The sequence below is a fragment of the Vicugna pacos genome, chromosome 17 (assembly GCF_048564905.1).
Source record: "Vicugna pacos chromosome 17, VicPac4, whole genome shotgun sequence".
Classification (NCBI taxonomy): domain Eukaryota; kingdom Metazoa; phylum Chordata; class Mammalia; order Artiodactyla; family Camelidae; genus Vicugna; species Vicugna pacos.
In genome coordinates this window covers 18,041,181-18,067,041 of record NC_133003.1, presented here as the reverse complement: position 1 = coordinate 18,067,041, position 25,861 = coordinate 18,041,181, and the positions used below count along the sequence as shown (strand labels likewise).

Below are 25,861 nucleotides of genomic sequence, written 5' to 3'. Positions count from 1 at the left end.
GAAAGAATTTTCCAGAATTTTTGTTAGATTGGGAGAGGAAGTCAAACAAGCATGAACAAGTCACCAATGTTTCTTTCATAAATTCCTTTATGTTGCAATAGTTGTAAACGATGAATGAGTAACAAGAGAGAACAATGACCTGGTTAACATATTATGCAACAATAAATTCTGAGACAAAGTCCAAAAAGTTACGGAGGATTCTATATTAGTTGATTTTAGAAATGGCATAATCCAAACCTATTTTTCACTAAGTTTTCTTATGTAACCTTAAAAAAACTTCTCACTCTCATCATCTGGCTCTGGAAAATCTTTGTAGTAATAACATTTTTACATTAGGGGAAAAAATTAAGTACAGTTGTTAAGCACAGGTTAAAAGGGATGATAGGCACAAACTGCAATTACAAATCAATACTTACTTGAAACTGAATTTAAACCGTTTAATCAGTGTTTCAGATTAACTTAAAATAGGCTTCAAGAATGGTTTTTAACACCTTTCTTTTCTAATGCACTGTGGAAAATTCTTACTTCTTCAGGAGGAAGAGCCTCAAAAAAGTGTCACCTTGTCCTCTTGAACATGCTGAAGCGGTTTTGGATGTGGTAAAAGGAACACCTGCAGAGAGAGAAGCCCTGTGTTTACAGAGCTTGGGGCTCGGCTGGGCGCGGTTTTAGGGCAAGGGGTGACTTGGAGGGGCTACACCCAGTGTTCACATCACTGGCAGGAACAGGAAGCCAAGGGCTGAGAGAGGTGACAGAGATCCTGAGTGGTCTGAATCATTGCAACTTGACCCTACTTGCTGGAACTCTTTGGGAAACAAAGATTTTCCTGGATAGTGTTTGTTGATGAAAACGAATGAATCACCTTATTCAGTGATTCAAAAAAAATGCACTATCTGTTGGTTTCAGGCTACCAACAGTTACAGTATCTTAATGGATAGGAAAACTTCAAGTTCACTGTCACTGAGGATACTTAGACTTTCTTAGACGGCTTGTGACAGTGTCAATATCATATACCCATTCAATTGCTTTTTCCTGTCTACTCCTTAGGCAAAATTTGGTTAATGAATTTCTGCTACCCATCAATCATGTATTTTGGACATCAGCCTGTCCACAACTGGCTGCAAAGTACACGTGTGTATCAACACATGTGATGTGACTGTAGCGTCCATGCTGAATTGTGTTACATGTGGGCATAAGTTCCCTGACTTCAGAGCTCTGCTGAACGAGACCTGGTGATACCAACATTCACACACATAAAACCTCTCTTGTACTCAGTAGATTCCCCCATTTCATACCACTGCACGTGCTCTTTCATTCTAACATCTTTTCACTCAGTCCTGCCAATCAGGTAAGAACCACCATAAGACTGGGAGATACCACCTTTTTAAAACAAGTTCCCTAGTGGAATTTATTTTTTAAGAAAATGTCTACTTTTAAAGCAGCAGTTAGAAACTTTGTTCTTGTAACATGTAATACTGTTATATCAAACTGTGGATTTAAATACGTTGAAGAGTTTCTTATTTCTTTAAAAAATAATATAGATTTCTGTGTTACTTAATGGTTTCTCCATTCTTCCAGTTCCAAGGAATACAGAGGTCTCCGTCCTGCATAACGGAGTAAAAGTGGGAGACACAGAGGTGCATCCCTTGCAGGTAAGGCAGGGACTGTTCCAGAAGCCTCTTACAGCAGTCCACCATTTGTATACTGGAAACGCTGGGCTCCTTGTAAAACTTCTCCAGAGAAAATTTCTTCGTTGAAGCCTGCATCAGTTCGTTTTCAATGACCTTCAACCTGTCACGTTAAAAACAAACATACTATTGCCACAAGCTAGAGCCAAATAAAAGAACATAAAACGTAAAATACATTTTTATATAGTGGCGCTGTAACTTTCTACTTCCACCCCTGAAAACGGTACCCGCGAAGCCCCAGTGACAGGCTCAGAGGACGTGCCCACGTTACCGTGCAGCACCTATTAAGTTATTTCCACATGTATCTCCACAAGTATTTGTTAAAGCTGTTTTTAGCAGTAATGAGGTGAAAATAATACATTATTTAAAAGGCTCTTCTCCTGCCCCGTGAGCAGCTGGTGACTGAGGAAAGCAGGAGCTGAGAGCAAGACCCCCAGCTGCGGGGGCCCCCGGAGTCCAACCCTGACCCAGAGCCAGCCGGGCAGCGCCTCCCCTCCGGGGGCCACAGCGGCCCCCGCTCCACAAGGGCTTCAGTGAAGTTAGGCCCACAGAGTAAACCGCTCAGCGCTGAGCTCAGTGTCTTCAGTACTTTCCTCAGCAGGTGGCAAAGGTCTATGATGTTTGAGTAAGTGGTTCTGTCCCCCCAACCTCGGGACGTGCGCAAGACGACCCCGCCTTGTCCCGTGCTCACAGGAGGACAAGACCAGCTCGTGCAGCACCTGGGAAGCCACGGAGAAGGTGAGTAAAGCAGAACCGCCCCGGGCAAGGGCTCCCAAACGGGGCTGACTGCAGGACTGCGTGGGTTGGAAATGCCTCCGAGGCTCCACGGAGCCACCCTTAATCTCTGCACGAGAGAGAAAAGCGAGCGCCATAGCATATCCGTTACCAGAAAAACACCCGAAAACAGAAACGGTCCCTGCAGCCCGTCTGCAAGGCAGCCAGCATACTGAGTCCCTTCGTCAGCAGGACCCAGAACCCTGTCCGGGTGGGTGCTCTGGGTTTTCCTAGAAGGTTACTCCTCCTGCACAGTGCTGCTTAGAGAGTCAAGCGGGCGGACAGCAGTTAGGCCGGACAGGGTTCTCAGTCTACTCTCACCAGGATTTGGCAGGAAGAACCCTAAGGTACCATCAGCGGTAGGGGTTGCCAATTTTTTTCTGTAGAGGGCTTTTTTCCCTCGCTTAAAAAGAAAAGGGCGGGGGAATGGCTACTAATTATCTGGCTTAGAAATGAGAGCCCAGCAGCGCCAACTACAACGACACGTCTTCCCACTGATCAAGGAGGGGCCGCATTTCCATTCCTTCCACGAGAAGCCTCGGGCCTCCTCCCTGGGTTCCCCTGATCCCGGGCCGACCTTCACAACCAGGGGGGCCCGGCAGCCCCTGGGATGCCACGTTGGGGGAGCGCGGGTCTGGGAGGCGCTCAGGTGCTCTTCAGGGCCGGGCCCCGCACAGGAGACGCAGGGAGCAGCCCTTCCCTCCTTGGGTGCCTCTGTTGTCTACAGCAGACTAATTAAAAATCTTTAAAAAAATTGCTTTTGGCTTTCTTTCTAGTTTCTTTGCTTCAGTGTGTTTGTACCACAAAAAAACAGAAGAGGAGAAGGGAAACAGCCTGAACAAGAGAAGCATCGTGCCTCGTGAGTGCGGCTGGCGGGACGTCCTCCCGCTTCCTGCGGATGCTGAGAAATGGCCAGGCGTTTCCTGGGGGTGACCTGTCTCTCCCTTGACACAGTTATGTCTGCTTTTTTCAGTGAGAAGTTGCACTACTCTGTCTTTGACATCTGAGTGTGTTCTCCACGATGGCATCTGCCTGTTCCTACTGTCTCTTGTTCGTGACTTACAAGTGCTTTCTGGAGTTCCAGTCCAGGTGGTGGGGCAGTAGGACCACGAGCTCGCCTCTCCTCGCGACTACTGCAAAACCACAACTGGCTGCTAAACAACCACTGGGGAAAAAAAAAGACTGGAAACTAACAAAAAAGGTCTTCAACTGGAAACAGAAAGAGGGAACCACAGCAGGACCGTAGGAGGGGCACGCTCGCAGTATAAATCGGGTCCCAAACCCTGGGGTGGGCGACCCACAAGCTGAATAATAAAGTCACAGAGGCCCTCCCACAGGAGTGAGTTCTGAGCTGCACGTCAGGCTCCCCAGCCCGGGGTTCTGGCACTGGGAGGAGACCCCAGGACATCTGGTTTAGAAGGTCAGTGGGGCTGAACTCCAGGAGCCTCACGGGGCTGGGGGAACAGAAATTTCATCCTCCTGGGAAGTGTACACGCCGGGTCCAAGGGCAGAGGCAGTGATTTCATTGGAGCCTGGGCCAGACTTGCCTGCTGATTTTAGAGGGTCTCCTGGGGAGGCAGGGGACAAGGCCTCACTCATCAGAGGTCCAGGACCAAGCTCCACCCAGCAGTGGGCAGGCACTAGCTCCTCCTGCCAGGAAACCTGCATAAGCCTCTAGTCCAGCCTCACCCACCAGGGGGCAGATACCAGAAGTAAGAAAACAATCCCAAAGCCTGTGGAAGGAATCCACAAACACAGGCCTGACTCTACACTGGGACCAGCTGGACCCTGGCCCTTGGGTGACAAGAGAGTGTACTGCTGGGACACACAGGACCTCTCTCCAAGGCCAAGAAACATAACTAAGCTACCTAAAAATACAAATAGAAAGACAGACAATATGAGGTGGCAGAGGAATATCTCCCAGGCCAAGGCACAAGATAAAATCCCAGAAGTGATGAGGAGATAGGCAATTTATCTGAAAAAGAGTTTAAAGTAATGATGGCCAAGATGTTCAGAGAACTTAAGAGGAACATAGATGCACAGAACGAAGTTTTTAGAAAAGAGTTGGAAAATATAAATACCCAAACAGAACTGAAGAATAAAATCACTGAAATGAGTAACATACACTAGAAGGAACCAAGAATAGACTAAATGAGGCAGAAGAATGGATCAGGGAGCTAGAGGCCAGATTAGTGAAAATCACTATTGCAAAACAGAAAAAAGAATTAAACTATCCTCATTTCTTTTCAGAAAACTCTGGGACAACATGGAGTGCACTAATATTTGCAGTACAGGGGTCCCAGAAAGAGGAGAGAGAGAAGACCTGAGAAAACTTTTAAAGAGACAATATCTGAAAACTTCCCCAACCTGGGAAAGAAAACACTCACCCAAGTCAACCCAAAGAGGAACACACCAAGGCACGGTAATCAAATTGACAAAAATTAAGGGTAAGGAGAAAATATTAAAATCGGCAAGAGAAAAGCAACAAATAACGTACAAGGGAACTCCCATAAGGTTACCAGCTGATTTTTCAGCAGAAACTCTCTATAGGCCAGAAGGGAGTGGCATAATCTATTTAAGGTGATGGAAGGGGGGAAACTTACAACCAAGAATACTCTATCCAGCAAGGCTCTAGTTCAGATTTGATGGAGAAATTAGAAGCTTCACAGATAAACAAAAGCTAAAAGATTTCAGCACCACCAAACCAGCTTTACAGTAAGTGTTAAAGGAACTTCTCTAGTCATCAAGCCATGAGAAAAGAGAACAAAAAAGAAAAAGAAAAAAACAAAAGACATACAAAAGATTGCTTTGGCAGTTTGGGGTCATTTATGGTCCCATATGAATTTTGGGATTGTTTGTTCTAGTTCTGGGAAGAACGTCATTCTGACAAGGGCTGTGCTGGGCCTGTACGTTGCTTTGGACAGCGTGGCCATGTTGATGATGTGGATTTTTCCAATCCAAGAGCACAAGATGTCTTTCCATTTCTTTGTATCTTCAGTTTGCTCCATCAATGTTTACCATTCCCAGAGTATAGGTAACCTCCTTGGTTAAGTTTATTTCTAGGTATTTTGTTGTTTTTGATGCAATGGAAATGTTTATGCCAGTTGTAAAATTCTGGTTTTTGAAGTGGAAAAAAAAAAGTGAATGAAGGGCCACAAATGGCAAAACATCAAAAACAAAAAGCTACAAAGATGTACTGTATAACATGGGGACTACAGCCAATATTTTATAACTATAAGTGGAGTACAACCTTTATAAAAATTTGTGAATCACTATATTGCATACCTGTAACATATAGTACATCAACTATACTTCAACTTAAATATGATATTGTAAAATAAATACATTAAAAAAAGTACTTTCTGGGCACCTAAATACTCGATAAACGTTAGCTGAGTACATGAACTTTTTTTTCAATTGAAGTATAGTTGATTTACAATGTATTAGTTTCAAGTGTACAGAAACGTGTACTATATATATATACACACATTCATTTTCTGATCCTTTTCCATTATAGGCTGTTAGAACCTACTGACTACAGTTCCCTGCGGATGGTCCTTGTTACCTGTTCTACATACAGTAGTGCATGTTAGTCCCAGACTCCTAATTTATTCCTCTCTTCCATGAACATTCTTTTAAATGTTTATTTCTGCTATATCAAAATGCTGAAATTATTTAACCATTTTTATATTACTGTACATTTCTACTGTTTCCAGTTTGTCTAAGTGATTTTTCTATGCGAAATAGGGAGCAGAGGACAGGAGAAAACACAGAGTTACCACCGAAGCCAACAGCAAGGAGAGCCCATCCGGGGACAGATGGCTTCTCTCTTGGCCCCGGTGAGCCCAGGTTATCACCCTGGACATGAGAGCTGGAAGAGGTGCGACCAGCTCCCGAGGAGTGGATTCCACAGAGGGCGCGCTTCCTACCTTCCGCCGGGCAGCAGCGGTAAGAGCCAGACAGACAAGTCATGCGGTCTGGATGGGGTCTGGGGCCTGTGGGGTCCAGATGGACGGGACCCAGACATTAGTGTGGAATTGTGGCTTTTAAATTGCTCGGCAAGCTGAGGGTCCTGCAGAGGTGCTCAGAGGGCCCCCTTGGGGGGATGGCCTCTAGTTCCTTTCCTCTGTAACTAGAGCACCTGTGAGCTTGTCTCTTGTTTATAAACTGGGTTTCCAGTTAAGAATGCACTTTAAAGAGATGCAGCTAAGAACTGTCTGCAAACCGCTCTCAAAGAGCAAGTGTCAACTCAGGAAAGGGAGCCACGAGCCAGCGGATGAAATAAAGGAGGCCTTACCAGGGAGGGAGCACCGGGTAAAGGAGGAGAGAAACAGAGGGAAGGGAAACTCAGCCCAGAGTCAGAGGAAGGGCAGAGGGAGAAGACTAAGAGGGAGGGGACGGGGGAGAAGCAGTAACCAGAGGGATGCCTTCCCCACGTCTGTGTCAGCCTGGGCTCCTCACCCAACTCCCCCTGCAGTCCACTGACTGCACTCCCATCTCCTGCTAGAAACAAATTCCAGGAGGCTGGGGACCAGGCCCTCATCTTTCTACCAGCAGTGGCTTTGACAGTCACAGCAAACGATGGCTGAATGAATGAATGCATGGTAACCAAACCTCCTTAGGCAACATTTAGAAAAACAACCCTCTTGTGAATTTAATACTCTGCCTTTTCTTTGTAGTAGGTACACAAAACGTTATCAAGTATCACCCTCCTGCCTACAAAACTGACTATAATACATGATTCCTTCAAAAATACAAAGAAAGCACTGCTTATGAACAAAAAAACTTTTTCACTTCTGGACCTGAACAATTCTCCAGTGAAGACATACAAATGATCAACAGGTACATGAAAAAATGCTCAATATCCCTAATTATCAGAGAAATGCAAATCAAAACTACAATGACGTATCATCTCATACTAGAATGGCCATCATTCAAAAGTCCACAAATGATAAATGCTGGGGAAGCTGTGGAGGAAAGGGAACCTTCCTACACTGCTGGTGTGAATGTAGTTTGGTGCAGCCGTTATGGCAAACAGTCTGGAGATTCCTCAAGAAACTCAAACTTACTTAATGTATGACCCAGCAGTCCCACTCCTGGGCATATATCCAGAGGGAACCTTAATTCGAAAAGATACAGGCACCCCAGTGTCCACAGCAACACTGTTTACAAGAGCCAAGACATGGAAACAACCTAAATGTCCATCCACAGATGACTGGATAAAGAAGTTACAGTGTATTTATACAATGGAATACTATTCAGACATAACAAAGAATAAAATAATCCCATTTGCAGCAACATGGATGGCCCTGGAGAATGCCATTCTAAGTGAAGTAAGCCAGAAAGAGAAAGAAAAATACCATATATCACTTATATGTAGAATCTAAAAACAAAACAAAACAAAACAAAACATAACCAAAAAAACACAAAAACTTATTTATGAAACAGACCGACACAGAAAAACTTATGGTTACCGGTGGGGGAATGGGGTAGGAAGTGATAAACTGGGAGCTAGAGATTTGCAGATACTAATATATAAAACAGATAAACAAGTTCATGCTTGGGAACTATATTCACAGGGAATATATATAGCACAGGGAACTATATTCAGTATCTTGTAGTGACTTACTGTGAAAAAATATGTATGTATGTTCATGTATGACTGAAGCATTATGCTGTACACCAGAAACTGACACACTGTAAACTGACTATACTTCAATTAAAAAAAAAATATATATATACAAAAAAAACTTTTCACTGCTCAATTTAATGAAAATGCAGATGAAGCTTGCTTTCTAGCAGTAGTTTTCAAAATCTTAAGCAGTGAAAATTTCTGTTAATCAAGTAGTAACTGATTTTTCCCCCCTTGTTGCCCCCCTTTTCCATCTGGAGAATTTCTCATAGTCTTATCTCTCATTCTGCTCCTGAGCTGACTTCTGTAGGAACAAGCCCCTCTTCTCAAATTGAGGTACGTGATGGTAATGCAGTCTGAGGTTATTATACTGAGAAAATGGCCACATCCAACCCTTGGCAGCACAGGGTGGGGAATAAACAAACACGGAATATCCATGAATCAGTTGATTTCCTAAGTTTAACAGTTTTAACGTCCCATACTTACGAGCTTTGACTACCTCAATTTTTAAAGATTAGACTGAAGGACAAGACAGGAAGGGGGCTAACGGCACTCACTCTTCTTTCCTTTTCATCTTCTCTCTGGCCTGCTGGGCTCTGGTGAGAATAAACCACTGCAGGTTTGCTGGATCGCAAAGGATCGGGATGTTAAAATGCCCGAGCTCGTGCAGGATTGGGGCATATCTGTCACTGCAATCAAACAGAAAAGAAGAATCACTGAGCCCTCCAGCCCCTAGTCCACCCCCAAAGAATCAATTTTGTCTGATTAATGGAAAAGGAATTCATCAAGAAAACCAATTTTAAAGGAAAATCCACTTTAAAAAGCAAAACTGATGGGAAGTTTTGCTGTCCCCAGAGACACCCGATCAGGAAGACCACACATTCCTGGCCCTATGACCTTTCTCATGGTAAGGCCTGTATTCACAATCTCTATTTACAGGATGTTCTAGTGACTTGATCTTTCAGTCCTCTCGAGTGTTGCCAACAGAGGCAGACACTCCTTCAATTCCAAAGAGTCACACACAGAATTACAAAACCATTTAAGGCACGTACACTCACAGCTGATCTGAGTGAATGAATAAAAGTAATTCTGGTTTTAGATACTTACCTGTTAAGGATCATCTGTAAACCGTGCAGACTTCGGGGGTGGAAAGGAACTCTGCTTTTCAGCAGTCTGTTATAGAACACGTCTAGGAGGGAGTAATACTCTTCAAGTGTCAACACTGGCTGTAATTCTTCAATATAAACAACTTGGATACCACCTAGAAGACAGCTTATTTGGTCTTCCAAAAGCATCAGCCTCCTCTGCAGGTCAGAGTAACTTGGTAATCTTTCAAAAAGCTACAGTGTTAAAAAAAAAAAAAAAGGCAGTATTTAGTTTTGTTACTTTAATAGCCCAAATTTAAGACTCCAATAAATGGTATTGAGAAATTTTAACAGGAAAATTATTTTCCTAAAAGAAAAGTTTACGTTAGTGATAAGAAAAAGACTATGTAATGCTGGAAATACTAATATTCAAAACAAACCACTGTAAATTTTAGGAATTTTTAGATAGGAGTTGAAAAGCCTGCAGGAAAAAAATATGTTCCAAACAAAAATAAGTCCTAATATTTATTCAGGTAAGAATCTTAAATGAGGTTAGAAAGATTAAATGGTAGAATAAAGAACAGTTTTAGAAATAAAGCATATGTATTTCAACTCCAAGCCTGTTTTTCTTTGGAGTTTAATTCAGCTACTTTCATTTATGGAGCCCCTACCAGATACTTTAAGCACCCAACTGGGCCCTTGGTGTGGAGAGGTTATAAATGAGTTCATTAAGGGGGGTGGGAAGGGATAAACTTGGGAGATTGAGATTTGCAAAACCACTATATATAAAAATAGATTAAGAACAAATTTCTGCTGTACAGCACAGGGAACTATATTCAGTATCTTGTAATAACCTTTAGTGAAAAAATATGAAAACAAATAAATGTATATATATGCAAGACTGGGCCACTGTGCTGTTCACCAGAAACTGCCACATGGTTTCAAGATATCTCAAGAAAAAAAACAAAACAAAACCCCCAAATCCGAGCCCATGTCCCTGCTTGCCAGGGGCTCAGGGTCGGGTGCAGGGACACAAAACAAGGCACAAGGTCAGGGGGAAGGGATTGGAGGTTCAAGCGAAAGTTCCTAAGCAAGTCTAATGCCATCGATACGAAAAGACAAATAGGATTTAGGGAAGCTTAGATGCTTGTGGGAAAGTTTCAGGGGAAGGAAACAGCACGTGCCATTGTGGAAGCACACACAGGGACAGCAGAGGTGGCTGCTGTGGCCGGGGGGGCGGGGCTGAAGGAGCAGGCGGCGCGGTCAGGGAAGGGCCTGGTGCGCTACGTCAAGGACTCAGATTTCACACAAAAAGCTGCAGTTAGACAACTTCCAGAGAAGGTGAAAGGGATCAAAAACTCTGCAATAATAAGAGCAATAGTATCAAAATTCTACAAATCATTTATAATATACTTCTAACACTGCGAAAAATTACCACCTGCTTTTCAATTTTTCTCTCAATGGGTTATTCGTGTGTAAATGGTAACTACATTGTAAAAACTTTTGAGAGAAGTGTACAGCCATAGAACTTTCATCCAGTTTCCCCAGTGGTGACATCCTGCAAAACCATATACTGTCACAGCCAGGAAATGGATGTGGCTACAATCCACTAACCTCATTCAGATTTCATCGTCTTACTTGCACTTGTGTATTTAAGTGTATGCAGTTTTATCACATGTGCAGTCGCATGCCAGACCGTAGGCAAGATGCAGAACGGTTCCGTCACAAGGACCCCTCCTGCTACACTTCCACAGCCACGGACACCTCTGCTCCCCCTCTCCCCGACCCCTGGCAACCACTCCCCCCTCCCCGATTGTATTACTTGAAGAGTGTTACATAAATGGACTCGTACAGCACGCAATCTTGGGAGACTGGCTTCTTTCACTCAGCACATCCACCCGGGCTGCTGCTGTACCGGCAGTTCACTCCTCCTGTTGCTGGGTGGTGGGCTGCTGCAGGAGGTGCCAGTTTGTACCACCTTCAAATGCTGAAGGATACTGGGGTTTTCCCCCTAGTTTTTGGCCACCATGAACATTACTGTACAGTTTCTGTGTGAACATAATTTTTCACTTCTCTAGTGGAAACGCCCAAGAGGGCAACTGCCGAACCACGTGGTAAGCAAGTGGTTATAAGAAACTGCCAGACTCTTCCAGAGAGCTTGTGCCATTTTACATTCTCAACAGCAATGGATGAGTGAGATCCAGTTTTCTGCATCCTTGCCAGCATTTGGGGGTGTCATTATTTTTCATTTCAGACATCCTGACAGGTGCACAATGATACCTCACTGCAGGTTCAATTTGCATTTCTCTGCAGCTTTTCATGTGCCTCTGTCATCTGTATGTGCTCGTCTGTGACATATCTGTTCATGTCTTTTGCCCATTTTCTAACTGCATTTTTTTTTAATTGTTGAGTTTGGAAAGTTCTTTACTTAGATACGTAATTCTTTATATATTTAGATAAGACTGTCAGGTACATGGTTTGCAAGTATTTTTTTAAACAAATGTTTGATTTGAACATTTAATCAAAGATACATGAATGGCAAATAAGCACATGAAAATATGCCCATCATCATTCACCATTAGAGAAATGCAAATTAAACGCACAATGAGGTAATACCACACACCTATTAGAGTAGCTAAAGGGAAAAAGATAACCATAGCGAGTGTCGGCAGTTCTTAAAATGTATCTGGCTATTCCACTTTTAGGTATTTACCCAAGAGAAAAGGAAATATATGTCCACATAAACATTTGCAGGAAAGTGTTCACAGCAGCTTTATTTCTAGCGGCCCAAAACGGACATAACCCCACATCCATCAACAAGTGAATGGACAAACAAACTACATGGAAACAACAAGGAATAAATTCTTTTACGTGGAAGACCATGGATGAATCTCCAAATAATTAAGCTGAGTGAAACCGATCAGATCGTCCCCCAACCTGCGCTTTGATTCTACTTACAGAAACCTCTAGAGATGTAAACTCATCTACAGGGACACAGAGGGGACGGTGGCTGCCTGGGGAGGGGATGCGGGATGGAGGAGAAGGTTTACAAAGGGTGACGGGTGTGTTTACCATCTTGATAATGGTAATGGTTTCACAGATATTTACATACGTCACACCTCATCAAATTATACATATTAAATATGCGCAGCTTACTGTCAATTATACCACAGTAAATCTGTTCAGAACAAAACAACAGAATGCAGGCCTTAAAAAGTTGTCCTTCAGAAAAGACTATTAAATTTCCAAATAAAAATGGACTTAAAAAAATTAGTCCTCTAAGAAGAATTCTAACTACATAAAATTAAACATCTGATCTACAAACAGCTGAAACTATGATTACAAATTTTTTTCAGTTCACTGACATATTAGCACATGCTAGTTTGAAACAAAAGTCTGTCGACAAATCAGAGATTTCTTTTTTGCTTTGAGAGCTTTTTCTTACCTTTGTCCAGTGATGATGGACATCCATGGTTCCCAGCATCACGTGGCCCACTGCACTCACCCCGGACCGGTCTGTGAATATTACTGTACATCCTGATGATAAAGCAACAGAGCCTCTGGTCACTGTCCAGACAGGCTTCATTCTTTTAGCACTGTGCAAATACTGAAATTTAGTATACAAATTCAGGATTAAATCTGGTATAAGCTTAAAGGCTGATTTTCTGTCACTTTTATTCAGAGTAACAGATTTAAAACTTCAGCTGTGATAAAGTCACATCTATACAGACTTCTAACACTTAGTCTTCCTTTAAAATTGACAGATGTGTATAGCAGTTAAGGGAGATGTATTTTAAAAGCAAATGGAGGGGAGAGTAGAGCTCAGTGGTAGAGCACATGCTTAGCATGCATGAGGTCCTGGGTTCAATCCCCAGTCCCTCCATTAAAAAAAAAAAAAAAAAAAAAAAAGCAAAGACATGGAAACAACCTAAATGTCCATCAACAGATGACTGGATAAAGAAGCTGTGGTATATTTATACAATGGAAGACTGACTACTCAGCCATAAAAAATAATAAAATGCCATTTGCAGCAACATATATGTCCCCGGAAAATGTTATTCTCAGTGAAGTAAGCCAGAAAGAGAAAGAAAAATACCATACGGTATCACTTACATGTGGAATCTAAAAAAAAAAAAAAGAGACAAACGAACTTATCTACAAAACAGAAACAGACTCACAGACATAGAAAACAAACTTACGGTTACCAGGGGAGGGAGTGGGAAGGGATAAATTGGGAGCTCAAGATTTGCAGATACTAATAAATGTAAAATAGATAAACATGTTCATGCTGTATAGTGCAGGGAACTACATTCAGTATCTTGTAGTAACTTACGGTGAAAAAGAATATGGAAATGGATGTATGTATGTTCCTATGTGACTGAAGTACTGTGCTGTACACCAGAAATTTACAAGATTGTAAACTGACTATACTTCATAAAAAGTGAAGGGAAAAAAAAAAGCAAATGGAAATCGTTTAGTTTACCTTTTGCATTTTTCAGTGTTTCCAAGTTCTGCTGGGCTAGGCGGCCTAGACTGTGCAGCTGGCTGCAGCGATGCGCGATGCCCCAGCTCCTCTGCCACCTGGTCCAACAGAGCACACGGCACGTGAGGCCGCGTCCCCGCAGGGGGAGGCTTGTGCTCAGCCCCAGCGGCCCGATCCCCATGAAAGCTGGAGTTTCTTTCTCAAGTCGGCACACTCACTCACTCAGTGAGCCGTTTCCAAAAGAACTCACTTCTCAAGAAGCAACCAAATGGAAAATGACTTGTTTACTAGAGGGTAAAAATATTACTACTATATTCAGCTATCCAAAGATTTAGAACTAGCAAACACACGATGTTTCTCTTTTAAAATAAGAGGCTGAAATGGGAAAAACTTGGAAAACAATCTTTTTCTTCTCCACATTGTTTGATGATGATGATTCTGTCTTAGATTTAAGTTCCAATTAGGAATTCCAGATAGTTTACCAGAGTCCTTTTATCATATTTGAGGGCAAGTGATTTTTATGACATCATGTATCACTTCTCAGCCTTTCGGCTAAGATCAAGTGTATGACATCGTGTGATCTGTTTACTTCACAAACGAACATTAAATCTCAGCGACCAGGTGGAACTTGGTGTTCCAACGACATCACAGAGGTCCTGCTGCATACACGTAAAGGGCATTCAGTGGTATCAGAAAACCCCACCTTTGAACTGTAATCCTGCGATTTACTAGTTCTGTGGCCTTGAACAAACTGCTTCTAGTCTTCCTACGGTTTCTCTGTCATATGTGCAAAGTGGGGACACTACCCACAGCACAGATAGTGCAAATCAAAGGGTGAAACACACGTAAGGAGTAAGGCACTCAAACAAACTCTCAAAAAAACTTAGGTTCCTTCTTTGCCCTAACAGCAATTCTGAAGAATGTCATTTCTAATAAAGTGAAAATGGCTTTTAATATTTTCCCTTTAACCCCCAATGTCAACAGTCACAATGCTTCCTTTTGCTGGAGACTTGGTTAATTTCCCAGCAAGTGGAGAACTCTCATGTCCTCAGTCCTCAAACGTTTTGGTCTCAGAACCCCTCTGCACTCTTAAATTAAAACTGAGAGCCCCGAAGAGCTTTTGTTTATGTGGGTTATAGCTACTGATATTTACCAGAGTAAGAATTTAAGCTGAAGAATTTCTCCACTGTATTGTAAAACAATGTTTATTTCTGTTTGTTTAAGAAACCCTTTCATTTTCCTAACCCCAGTCTGCTTTGACAGATCTTTTAAAATTTATTTATAAAAAGTTATTTTCATGCATATTAATTTGTTTATTTATAAATCTTTAAAAAGGATCTTCTTTGGTTTTCAGTTAGAAAAGGCTATGTTAGTAGACCATGGAACTGGAAGAGCCCCTGTAACCAAAGCTTGGCCTAAAACTAGTGATGTGATGGTAAGAGAGCGGCTACAGACACCCTACACGTCCCCAGTGTAAACGCTTTCCCGCGAAGTCTGAATTAGCTTAGACAACTACGATTTGCATATACAAGAACAGAACATATGAGCACTATCCGTATTCTGCAAGCACAGGAGAAAGGTGCAGTCATGGTGCCCAGTATTTGGTTCAATATAAGAAAAAAGTCTTGATAATAAGGGTTGAAAACAACAAAACAGGTTACTGTGAACAGTAATAGAAATTTAAGCACTCAGACCAGATGACAGTATCTCAGGGCTCTTGGGGGGGGGTGGGCATGACAATCACGGGACCCCTCCTTTCCCCTTCCTTAGGGTCGTAACAGCTGTTAAAACTTTTTATAATAAACTTCAGCATGTGTGATATCTAGGTTTATAAAAACTTACTTAAAAAGTCATGTTATATGGTGACTATAAATAATAATATGGTATTACATTTTTGAAAATTGCTGAAAGAGTAGATCTTAAAAGTTCTTATCACAAGAAAAAAAATTTTTGTAACTATGTATGGTGACAGATATTAACTAGACTTATTGTAATCATTTTGCAGTGTATATAAGCAATGAATTATTATGTAATACACCCGAATTGTTATGCCAATTTTTTTATGAATTATTATGTAATACACCCGAATTGTTATGCCAATTATACCTCAATTAAAAATAAGAAAAAAAAGTCATGCTATGTAACACAGAACTAAAGAATACAACATTTTTTCTCTCCCTTTCTCTTTTTAAACTTGAATACCAATCTTACATGATGGGGAAATAATTATTTTTTATACATTATGTGCATATGGAAAAGGATATTTTCTTACAAACTTATTATGTAAAAAACCACAATTATTATGCTAAAAATGTCATTATCAAAACCTTACTTCACTATTTTAAACAAGAAATTCCTAACAGTTTTCTTAAATAAACATTTGACTGTTTTCATAAAAAGGTAACTGAAGAATATTTAGTTACCAGAATAATTAAGGATGCAAATATTTAACTGTTAGAAACCTTTACCCACATGCTTATTTTACTCTCTCAATTCGGTTTTCTCTTCTTCATTACCTGATGTCTGAGAGCTGCAGCTGACGGGACAGTTCATCTTTTAAACGATCTAGTTCTTTTCTAAGCGGCAAACTGTTCTTCAGCTTTTTAACAGCACTTTCCCCGTTGTTATCTAACCAGGACCTAGAAAGGAAAACAGACACACACTTTGCAGTACTAACTGTAACGGGAACGTTTCTACTACTCCAAGATGTGCTCAGCACCTTAAAGCAGCCCCCATGTAAACTGAGTTTCCAGTCAAACATTTACTGAAACATAAGTACTCTTACCAAGTCTGCTTGTGTAGAGTAAATACCTACTTCTAAAACAGGTCTCTTAAAGAACTGCCAGCAGCTGTTAAATCACATTCTGGTTATGACAAAAAAACAGATTTTAACTATGCCAAACCTGTCGCTAGATTTCCAGAGGTGGGATGATTTTTAAAAACATTAGAGATGCTTCAAACCTCACTTATGGTTATTGCAACTGTCAGCAGGCCACATGAGATGGTTACTACTTCAGTCCCGCACACGCAGGGCGGCCGCCCTCCTCCTACTGGAGCAAACGAGCAGGTACCATTTCAGTACAGCCGGGCCGCGAAAAAGTCAATCCGGAGAAGCATCTCACGGTGCAGGCGACATTTAAAAGGCAATGTTTCCTGACGAAGGAACTCGTGAAGATTACTTTGTGGATTCCTTTATTTTAACCTTGGCTATTAGTGCCCCGAGCTCTCCCCGCTTTCTCCCTCAGCTCTCTATCCCATCCTTCCTCGGCTCAGATCTGACCCATCTCCAAGTCTCTAACCACCCGCCCCCCTCAGGTGGGTCCGTTCACCCCTCTGCTCCTCTGCACCCAACTGAACGCCAGCTCTCGGCTCATCTCAGCCACTTCAGTCTATGATCACCTCCTCCCCTCTTTTATTTGCTCCCCATCAACCATATAAGAGGCTCAGCAGAAAGGAAAAACAGTCTAAGAGGGAACACGCACATGTCATGCGGCGCCCATCCCGGGACATCTGACAGCTCCTGTGGGATACTGTCGGGGCGGGTGGCCGTTAACAAGTAACACGGCAGAAGGGCTCACGTCCATCTCAGAAGTGCGTGCCAAACACGCCTTGTAAAGGTTCCTTTTAATAGTCATCTTAAAGGTTTTAGATGTTGTGATCTACAACATTTAAAAAATTATCAAGACTCACAGAACCAACCAAATCATCTGTATGGACCAAATCTTTCTCCTGAAAGCCTAACAGCGTGTTGTACTGGGAATATGAGGACGACACCCGCAGTAAGGAACAGAGAGATAAGCAGCTGGAACAGAATGTACAAGCTTCGATGAGAACAGAGGAAGAATTAATTCTGCTTGGAAGGTTCTACAGAGCAGGTGATATGGGACCTGGAACCCGAGAGATGGATCAGATTTTTTCAGGCAGAATTGGTGAGAAGGAAGGGAGCACCAACCATGCTGGTGCAAAGGGAATGGTAAGATGAACCAGCGTGCCCAGATCACGTGATGTCTAGAGGGAAGGGGGCATGAGATGAGACCGGAGAGGCCTCTGTGTCTGTGATCATAAAAGGTATGCACACTGGGGTAAGGAATTGGGAACTTACCCTCCAGGTAAAGGTGTTCCACCTTTTTTTTTTAAATTAAGTATAGTTGATTTACACTGTTGTGCTAGTGTCTGGTGTTCAGCCAGGTGATTCACTTTTATATATATATATAAATAATGTATATATATATATAAAAAATATTCTTTTCCATTCTGGTTTGATACAGGATGTTGAATATTGTTCCCTGTGCTATATAGTACAACCTTGCTATTTATTTTATATGCAATAGTTTGTTTCTGCTAATCCAAAACTCCTAACTTATCCTTTCCTCACCAGCTTAAAGGTGTTCCTTTAAGGATCATGTTTTTGATTCACTATGTGTGTAGTCAGTGATAATTCTTCCCACCCCTCTTTAAGAACACTGGTAAAGATTCTGTCGTTTCTGTATGTGTGAGAAATAAGAAAATAAGTAAAAATATCTTACTTTATATCACTGACTACTAATAGCTATCATAATTTTTCAACCTTTTCCTCATTTATTAAGTAATACATGTTAATCAATTTACTTTAAATCATGTAAGAAAAAGGATGATTTGTTGACAAATGAATTACCAAATGGCATACTGTGTTTGATTTGTGGACCAAATGTTTTAAAATACAGACTGAATATAATCTTATGATTACATATTCATGACCTGATTTTTGGAATTTTTACATTTCGTGTATAAAATTTAAGTGGTCTAGTTTAACAATTTTTGTGTTTTGTTTCTAACAAAATGAGATAAAAATGAAAGTTCAAAACACGGTATTTAATTCTCTACCTGTCTATGCAGCTATTAAACCTAGCTACAAGATAAAGACACGTTTTCCAGCTGATCCCAGCAGCAGTTGCGTACAGGGAGCACCTGGATCCTGGTTTCTAAAAATCATTCCCTACCAGAAAGAACCAGGGCCTCTCAGCAAAACGGCGCCACCCAACACTGCATGGCAGGGACAGTCCACATGAGGCTGGAATATCCTGGTGAACCAGAGGGTGAGAGAGCCCTCAGAGGATGATGGGGACAGAGGAGCCCGCTGGAAGGGATGACAAGATTAGAGAATTATCATTTGGAACCATCGTCACAATATGAGATTCGGGCGAAAATCATCAATGAATACTTGAGGTAAGGGGTAAAAATGTGGCAAGTAGAAGGACACATACTTTATCCCAGCCCTGTGCAGCTCCTCAAAAGAAACTAACTGAAAGGAAAGACAGTGGAAAAAACTGGGAGACACCACCTTAATCATATGATTCAAGTCAGTATCACTAGTAATAGGCTCAGTCAACATCATATGCCTCCGACATAATCCACTGAAAACAACACACGTCACTTTGGGGGTACACCTGCCAAGTATGCATAATCTAGCTCTAATTATGAAGAAATTATCAGGTAAACTCAAAATACTCAAGCTGAGGGACATTCTACAAAATAACACCACAGTGATAAAAGACAAGAAAACACTGAGGAACCATTCCGGATGAAAGGAGCCTACAGACAGTGAAGTTACGACGTGCAGTTTGAAGGACACTGAGTTGGCCTATGAACAAGAGGAAGCGTGAATAAATGCATGACAGGAGTTAAAGCACGATCATAAACTTCCCCAGCGCTGTAGAGAAGTCATTCCAATGCTGCAGTCGTCCAACGTGGTATTTCCTGGACATTCGGGCTGATTCAGAACTTAGACATTGAGAGTGAAGTAAAACTACCTGAATAAACTTCAAGTGGAAAAATGGGAGCCTGACATTTACTGACATGGCAGAAGCTGGCAGAACAGTGTTTTCGATGGTTTTTCTAGTCCCATGACACCCTGTTCTTAGTGGGACAGACACTACACAAGGGGTAATTTTGTTTAGATACATACGGATCCTGTTGGCTCCTTCCAGATACAAATTCTACCATTAAAATACATTTTTGTTATATTATTTGATAATCAGAGAATATATGCAAAATATGGGAATACTAAAAGTCACAACACAGAGTAGCATTTCCTACTTTATTTTTAGACTGGCATATAATTAAAAAACACTTGAAGCGTTAAAACATTTCATTTTATCCTTTTTACACAGTATAAAGTGATTCTGCAGTAAGATACAGCACAATTTGCTGGGAAATTCAAAATCACACATGTCCTAGGATGTAGACTGAAATGTCATTACCAGGTACAGTGAGAAAATAGATTAAATGGAGCTTTTTATGACCTGGTAATTCCTCTATGTGGTATCTTTTTAAAAAAAAACCTGATTTACTTTCACAATTTCTGTGTTTTATTTCAAAATGGTGAGAGAATTTCAGCCTGCACTTCTCTGCAGAAACAAAAGCAAAGTTACTTGACCGTTCACACTAAATAATACTGCTATATTTTTTAACATTACGTTCTGAGATATTAGAAATATCTTAGTATGCTTTCAATAATAAATTTCGCTCAGGCGAATGCAATTTGTAAATCAGGTGAAGATCAGTTTGATGTAAATTTGCAGAATCATCATCATTCAGTATGTGCTCCTTGTGAGGCCTATTCTATAAACTGCAAATAGAATACAGACGAGTCAAACAATACAAGAATGAAAATAAAGACAAACTGACCAGAATGCCCACGGTGGTGAACAGGTTCTGGCCGAGTTACAGGTACCCTCAATCTGATGAGGGAGCAGTCACTCCACTCATGATTTGGAAGCTCTCGTATAGTTCAACAATTTTATAATTATTTGCAAAATAATTAAAAATTTAAAAAATTAATAAAACAAGAAACCGATACAGGTAGCATTCTGGCTTTGATAACATATATTCCTGGAATCCTTACTGGGAAGAACTTAACATGAAACAAAGTGCTGGACCAACCTCATCAAGGGGTCCTTCAAACTGGGCAAGGTCCACATTTGGGAAAATGTCCAGACTCGCTGGAAGGGGCTCTGGGCCTATGTGAACACATTGGAACAAGGAAACCGGGTGAGGCTATGGAGATAAGAGATGAAATCTCCCAAATCTGCACAACTCTCATTACTGGACATCGGCACTCGAAGGCACGCTGGTAAAGGCAACACAGATTTTTCTGCAGCATTTTATCTCCGTGACAATTTACTCAACGTGCCCAAAGAGCAGGATGTATTCCTCTTGCCCTTTTCACTGCAGAGCTACCCTCTCCCATCCTACCCTGCCTGGACTGTCCGCTCTAAAATTACACTCATAAGCTAAACTCAAACTCCACAAGGTGTGATGATCTGGTTCGGGAAAGTCACTAAGACAATAGCAACGCTCAAGAAATCAAACCCAAGGGCCTCTAGTGTAAGAATTAAAAACTAAACAAAACAGAAATCTCTAACTGGTAGACTTTAGCAGACAGACATTGAGGAGGAAGATTGAAGGTGATACCACTCAACTCTCAATCCTCTCCAGCCCAAGAAAAATGCAGGGAAGTAAAAGATACGGACATAGCATTATACCAAGAACCAGCCACAACCCCATCCCAGCTCTTCTGTAAGCAACTCTGAATGCTGTCTGTTTCACTTAGGAGAATCCTGTATTAATTTGAAATCATAGTTTTAAAGCGAATGCAAGATTTCTGTTTTAAACAAGGCTAAAACATGTAATGCTCCACCACTGTTCGTTTTATCTGGCGAAGCTAAGGAAACAAAGGTTCTATCTAATAATGGGTTTGTTTCAATGTCTGACAAGACAGCTACTGACAAGTGGATTTGGATAATGATGGTCAGTATATTAGAAAGTTAAATTTCCACTGATTTCAATTTCTAAAGCTGTGGTCTATTTAATTCATGTTGCTATCCTCTTTTAAGAGTGGACAAACCCAAATGAGCTTGTCCTGGTTAACTGTCAACATGAGAACTTGAATTTAAAACAAAGTACACCTCTGGAGGAAATCAAGAATTCATAGTAACACAATTCATCTCTACACAGAAATTTTCCTTAAGACAATGCAACTCTTGCTAAAAACAGACTTTTTTAGTAAACACTAATGAAATCAACAGAGGTATTATTTTTTAAAAAAACGGCCCTCTACATCATTGCCAGGTCACTTCTACCCCTACCATCTATATTAAGCTACTTCACATTTCCATTTGAAACCTCAGTTCTCCATCCCGAGCCTCCAGCACTTCGCATCCACACTTACTCAAAAGTCCTTTAATTCAGTGTAATCAAAATGCTGGATGGGTTTTACGAATCTATGAAGCAGATTAGCAGAAAGAGAGATGACTAAAACATGTGTCCTACTCTTAAAAGCTCACTCTCTAAGGGGGAGGGTATAGCTCAGTGGTAGAGCCTGTGCTTAGCATGCACGAGGTCCTGGGTTCAACCCCCAGAACCTCCATTAAAATAAATAATAAAAAAATAAATAAATAAAAACCTAATTAACCTCCCCCTCTAAAGACACAAACAAAAAAAACCCACTCTCTAGTATAGTGTAATATAATACAATGGAAAAGAGTGTACTTTGATTAGAGACTGAGGAGTTTTACAGGATGAACTACATACAAATAAGGACACGATAAATACTCGGCTTGGACAAGGAACCCGGTGGTTCTGGCTTATCCCGCTGAACTGGCTCTTCAGTTTCCACCTGTTTTCATTACTGTGCCAGTTGCGCAGTCCGAGTTCTGGGTCCTTAGACCCTTTACCAGGGGTAACTTGGGGAGTAGAATTTTTAAAACTTAAAGAAAACCACCTCCTGCATGTGTTTGGTATCAAAAGTTCAAAAGGCCAAAAAATCAAATACAATTAGAAGTATTCCGGCAACCTTAAGTAAGAAACGCGAAATATCTTTTTTGTAATGGTTACTGGATTAGCTATACTTAATAGCATTACTTTGCCTGGAAAATTAGACTTTAAACATGACCGCAAGTATAATTTAGTTAAATAAAAACTCTTACATACGTTAGGGTTGTTTCCGTTCTCCAGACTTGCTCGAGGTCTTCGTCAGGGTCCTTGAATCCAGTGAAGGAGTAGTAAGACTTGTCCCATTTGATGGGCCTGTCAGACATCCCTTTGGCCTCTTTGAGAGGCTGGGAATGCACATTATTATTCAAGTTTTGGACATGTTCAGTAGATAAACTGCAGGAGTTGAGAATATACAATACTGTGCTTAGCAGATCTCTGGTGTGCAAAGTAAATCTGACTGCTCGAAACCCTAGAGAATATAATTCCCCCAAACAATTAATACAGAGGGTCATTCGCTTGACTTTAAAAACATTCTTTAATATAACATTTATAGAACCAAAATCTTTAAAAACACTCCATTACCGATTAAAATTCACCCTACTGGCCAATCAGCTGTGAATAGAAAACTCTGCCCCTTCTCCAAAACTGTACCACACTACCCTAAGCTTCATGAAGTCCCTGAATTGTTAACCCCCTTTTCTAGTCTGGCACCAGTGGCCAGACCCACCCCAGCCCATGAGGGGCACTCATATTTTCAATGCTCTTCATAAATTTGGTCTCTACAGTCTAAGGGATGGACAAGCTTTCCTATGAGCAAGTGTCCCCCAAGACAGTTTCCAGCGCTCAGTGCAGGGGGGAGGGGGAGGGAAGGGGAGGGTGGAGGGAGGGGGAGGCTGTCCTGTGAAAGTGGTTCAGAGGAGAGGGGCCAACTCAGGCTCAGTGGTCACAGAAACTCATTTCAACTTTTCTGAGTTTGTCCTCATGCTTCCCCATCCAACTAGCTAGTGGCTCACTATTTTCAGAAGCGACTCAAAATTCCCTAATTTTAAAAAAAGTTAGTGCTTCACAATCCGATTAAAAAAAAATTGGGAGTGGGGTGGGGAAGTAATTAGGTATGTATGTATATATATATTTATTTATTTTAATGGAGGTACTGGGGATTGAACCCAGGACCTTGTGCATGCTAAGCATTCTCTCTACCGCTGAGCTATGCCCTCCCTTTCCCAAAAACTGTTTAAATTGGTGTAAAAAATTATAGAAGTATTACATAAGTATATCCTTATTGCAAAATTATATAAAGTCAAGTCTCCTGTTGGCAGGCACACAACCTCACACTTTCACTCAATATAGCACTATTAAGTTAGGTACACAAGAATTTAGATCTGCACTATCTAAAATCTGATAGCTACTAGCCATACGTGGCTATTTAAAATTAAAGTAATTGAAATTAAATAAAACGTAAAATTCAGCTCCACAGTAGCCACACTGCAAGTGCTCAACAGCCACATGGGGCTAGTGCCGGCTGCGCCACACGGCGCAGATACAGGACATTCACATCACCACAGAGAGTTCTCTGGGACGGCCCTGCTCTGCCCTTTTCTGTGCTCTTTATGTTTCATGCGACACATATGCTTATGTATCTGCATACACCCACACCCTGGTGTCAACTGTTCCTTTTAAGTATATAAATGGTACCCGCCTGGATCCATTACTTTGAACTTACTTTTGTTACTGAGCGTTGGTGACCCTCCCATGTCTGTATGCATACATCAACCGCTTTCTTTTTAGTAGCTACACACTAATCTATATAACGAATGTAGCATGATTCATTCACTACTTCTGAAACTGATGTGCACAGAAGTTGATTTTAATTTTTCATCATTCCACACAAGGCTGAAATGTGTCTCGTCTTGGCCACTGGTGACCGACATCACAGTCTACACCAGTCTCAGAGCTACCTACCATGCTCACCACACAGATTTATGGCGTCTATGATGAGCAAACTGAGAAAGATTTTTTTAGTTGAATCACTGCCAGTAAAGTGAGAAATACTAGTTGGAGAATTATTCTAGTTGGTGAAAGAGGAAAAGAAAATTCAAATTCCTGCATTTGATGTTAGGAAGAAATAGTTTATCCTTAGAAGAGCTAAGTCAAGGAATAAATCTTAGTTTCGACCTTATCAATCCCATTAATTACTGAATCCAATGCAAGGGCTGCAATACAGTGTGGAATGCCGGTACCAGATCAGACATGTCTTTACTGGGAAATACTACCTAATTTAGTTTGCATTTGATTCCTCAGGTTAAATCTTTTTATATGCATATTGGCTATTTATGTGTGTTTTTCCTGAACTGTCAAGTCACCGTTTGCCCATTTTTTGTAACAGAGCTACTGTTTTCTTTTTGATTTCTAAGAACTCTTTATGTATTAACATTATCTTGTTGTCATATATACTGAATGTTTGCTCACATTTCTAATTTTTTTTTTATAATCTGTTTTTATTTAATAAATGATTCAAGGTTAACCATCAACTCAAAGTATTTTTCTCTTAGCTGGAGCTGACTACAACTGTTTGTTTCAGCATTAACTCACACAGGAAACCCTCGGTAAATCTTTAAATTGGTTTACAGTTCTTGCTAAAAATAAAATTATTTCCTCAAGGATCACTAAAAGGATGGATGTTTACAGAAATGACAGAGCCATATTTGCCCTTAGTTTTAAATATCACTGGATCGTGGCTAAAGCTAGTGACAAAGGACCAAACAGAAGGCTGTATATTAAGACTGACTGGATTTTAGAAACAGCACGAGGCTGGAGTTGAAAGACCTGGGTTCAAGATCTCGACTCTGGTCCCAGGACATCACTAAGTTACAAGTGGGCAAATACTACCCATCTCACAGATCCTTCGAGGACTAAATAAAAAAACATAAGCTATATTAAAAAAAAATACAAACTATTATCTACATGTTTAATGCTTAAAAATGAACTGAAATAAGAAGGGGACAAATAGGAACACTTCAGTTTTCTGGTAAAAAAAAAAAAAAACTAAACATAAAAGGCTTATCAAACACAGGCAGCCAGAATTAGAATCTAATTCTAGGAAAACACTCAATTAAATGATATTATTTTCTACACCCAAGGCTTCAATCCAAAGTTATTCTGGCACTGTCAGACAGGACGGACACGTATCACACGAAGCTTGCAAGGGACACACGAGAAATAAGACACGTACCGGAAGTGCTAAAGTGCTCCTGGCCATCGGAGGAATTCTGGTCTCTTTCTCTTACATAAAACATGAGCTGAGTTGGTTTCAAAGACTTGAAGCCTGGCTTCTGGAGGTTTTCTAAGTAGGCACTTAATCTCTTAAGAGAATTTTCATTGACTTCCTGGAAAGAAATATCAAGGGGCATTTACACACAAAATAGAACAAGGACACATCATAAATTCT

The 25,861-nt window shown here is 41.0% G+C and overlaps 2 protein-coding genes across 5 annotated transcripts in view; one reads left to right on the top strand and one right to left on the bottom strand.

The window, feature by feature from the left end:
- Window positions 1-69: 69 nt before the first annotated feature.
- Window positions 70-25,861, bottom strand: part of TCAIM (T cell activation inhibitor, mitochondrial) — a 41,435-nt gene continuing 15,643 nt past the window's right edge. For all 3 annotated transcript variants that reach the window (XM_006200698.4, XM_072941091.1, XM_072941092.1), the window contains 8 exons: window positions 25,646-25,799; window positions 22,630-22,882; window positions 16,176-16,298; window positions 13,660-13,757; window positions 12,622-12,713; window positions 9,199-9,431; window positions 8,649-8,780; window positions 70-1,788 (listed from right to left, as the gene is read on the bottom strand). In XM_006200698.4, the coding sequence (XP_006200760.3) occupies window positions 1,548-1,788; window positions 8,649-8,780; window positions 9,199-9,431; window positions 12,622-12,713; window positions 13,660-13,757; window positions 16,176-16,298; window positions 22,630-22,882; window positions 25,646-25,799 (1,326 nt within the window). In that variant the 3' untranslated portion in view covers window positions 70-1,547. The remainder of the gene's footprint in view (window positions 1,789-8,648; window positions 8,781-9,198; window positions 9,432-12,621; window positions 12,714-13,659; window positions 13,758-16,175; window positions 16,299-22,629; window positions 22,883-25,645; window positions 25,800-25,861) is intronic.
- On the top strand, window positions 1,546-9,788 carry LOC116283999 (uncharacterized). Of its 2 annotated transcripts, XM_072941093.1 has the most exons (5): window positions 1,546-2,423; window positions 3,236-3,701; window positions 4,710-4,906; window positions 6,207-6,407; window positions 7,139-9,788. In XM_072941093.1, the coding sequence occupies exons 2-5, from the start codon at window positions 3,481-3,483 to the stop codon at window positions 7,198-7,200; spliced, it is 681 nt and encodes a 226-aa protein (XP_072797194.1). In that variant the 5' UTR covers window positions 1,546-2,423; window positions 3,236-3,480; the 3' UTR covers window positions 7,201-9,788. The 2 variants fall into 2 exon arrangements, 1 of the variants encoding a protein (XP_072797194.1); XR_004193754.2 differs by lacking the exon at window positions 1,546-2,423 and having other exon boundaries at window positions 2,636-3,879; window positions 4,710-4,881.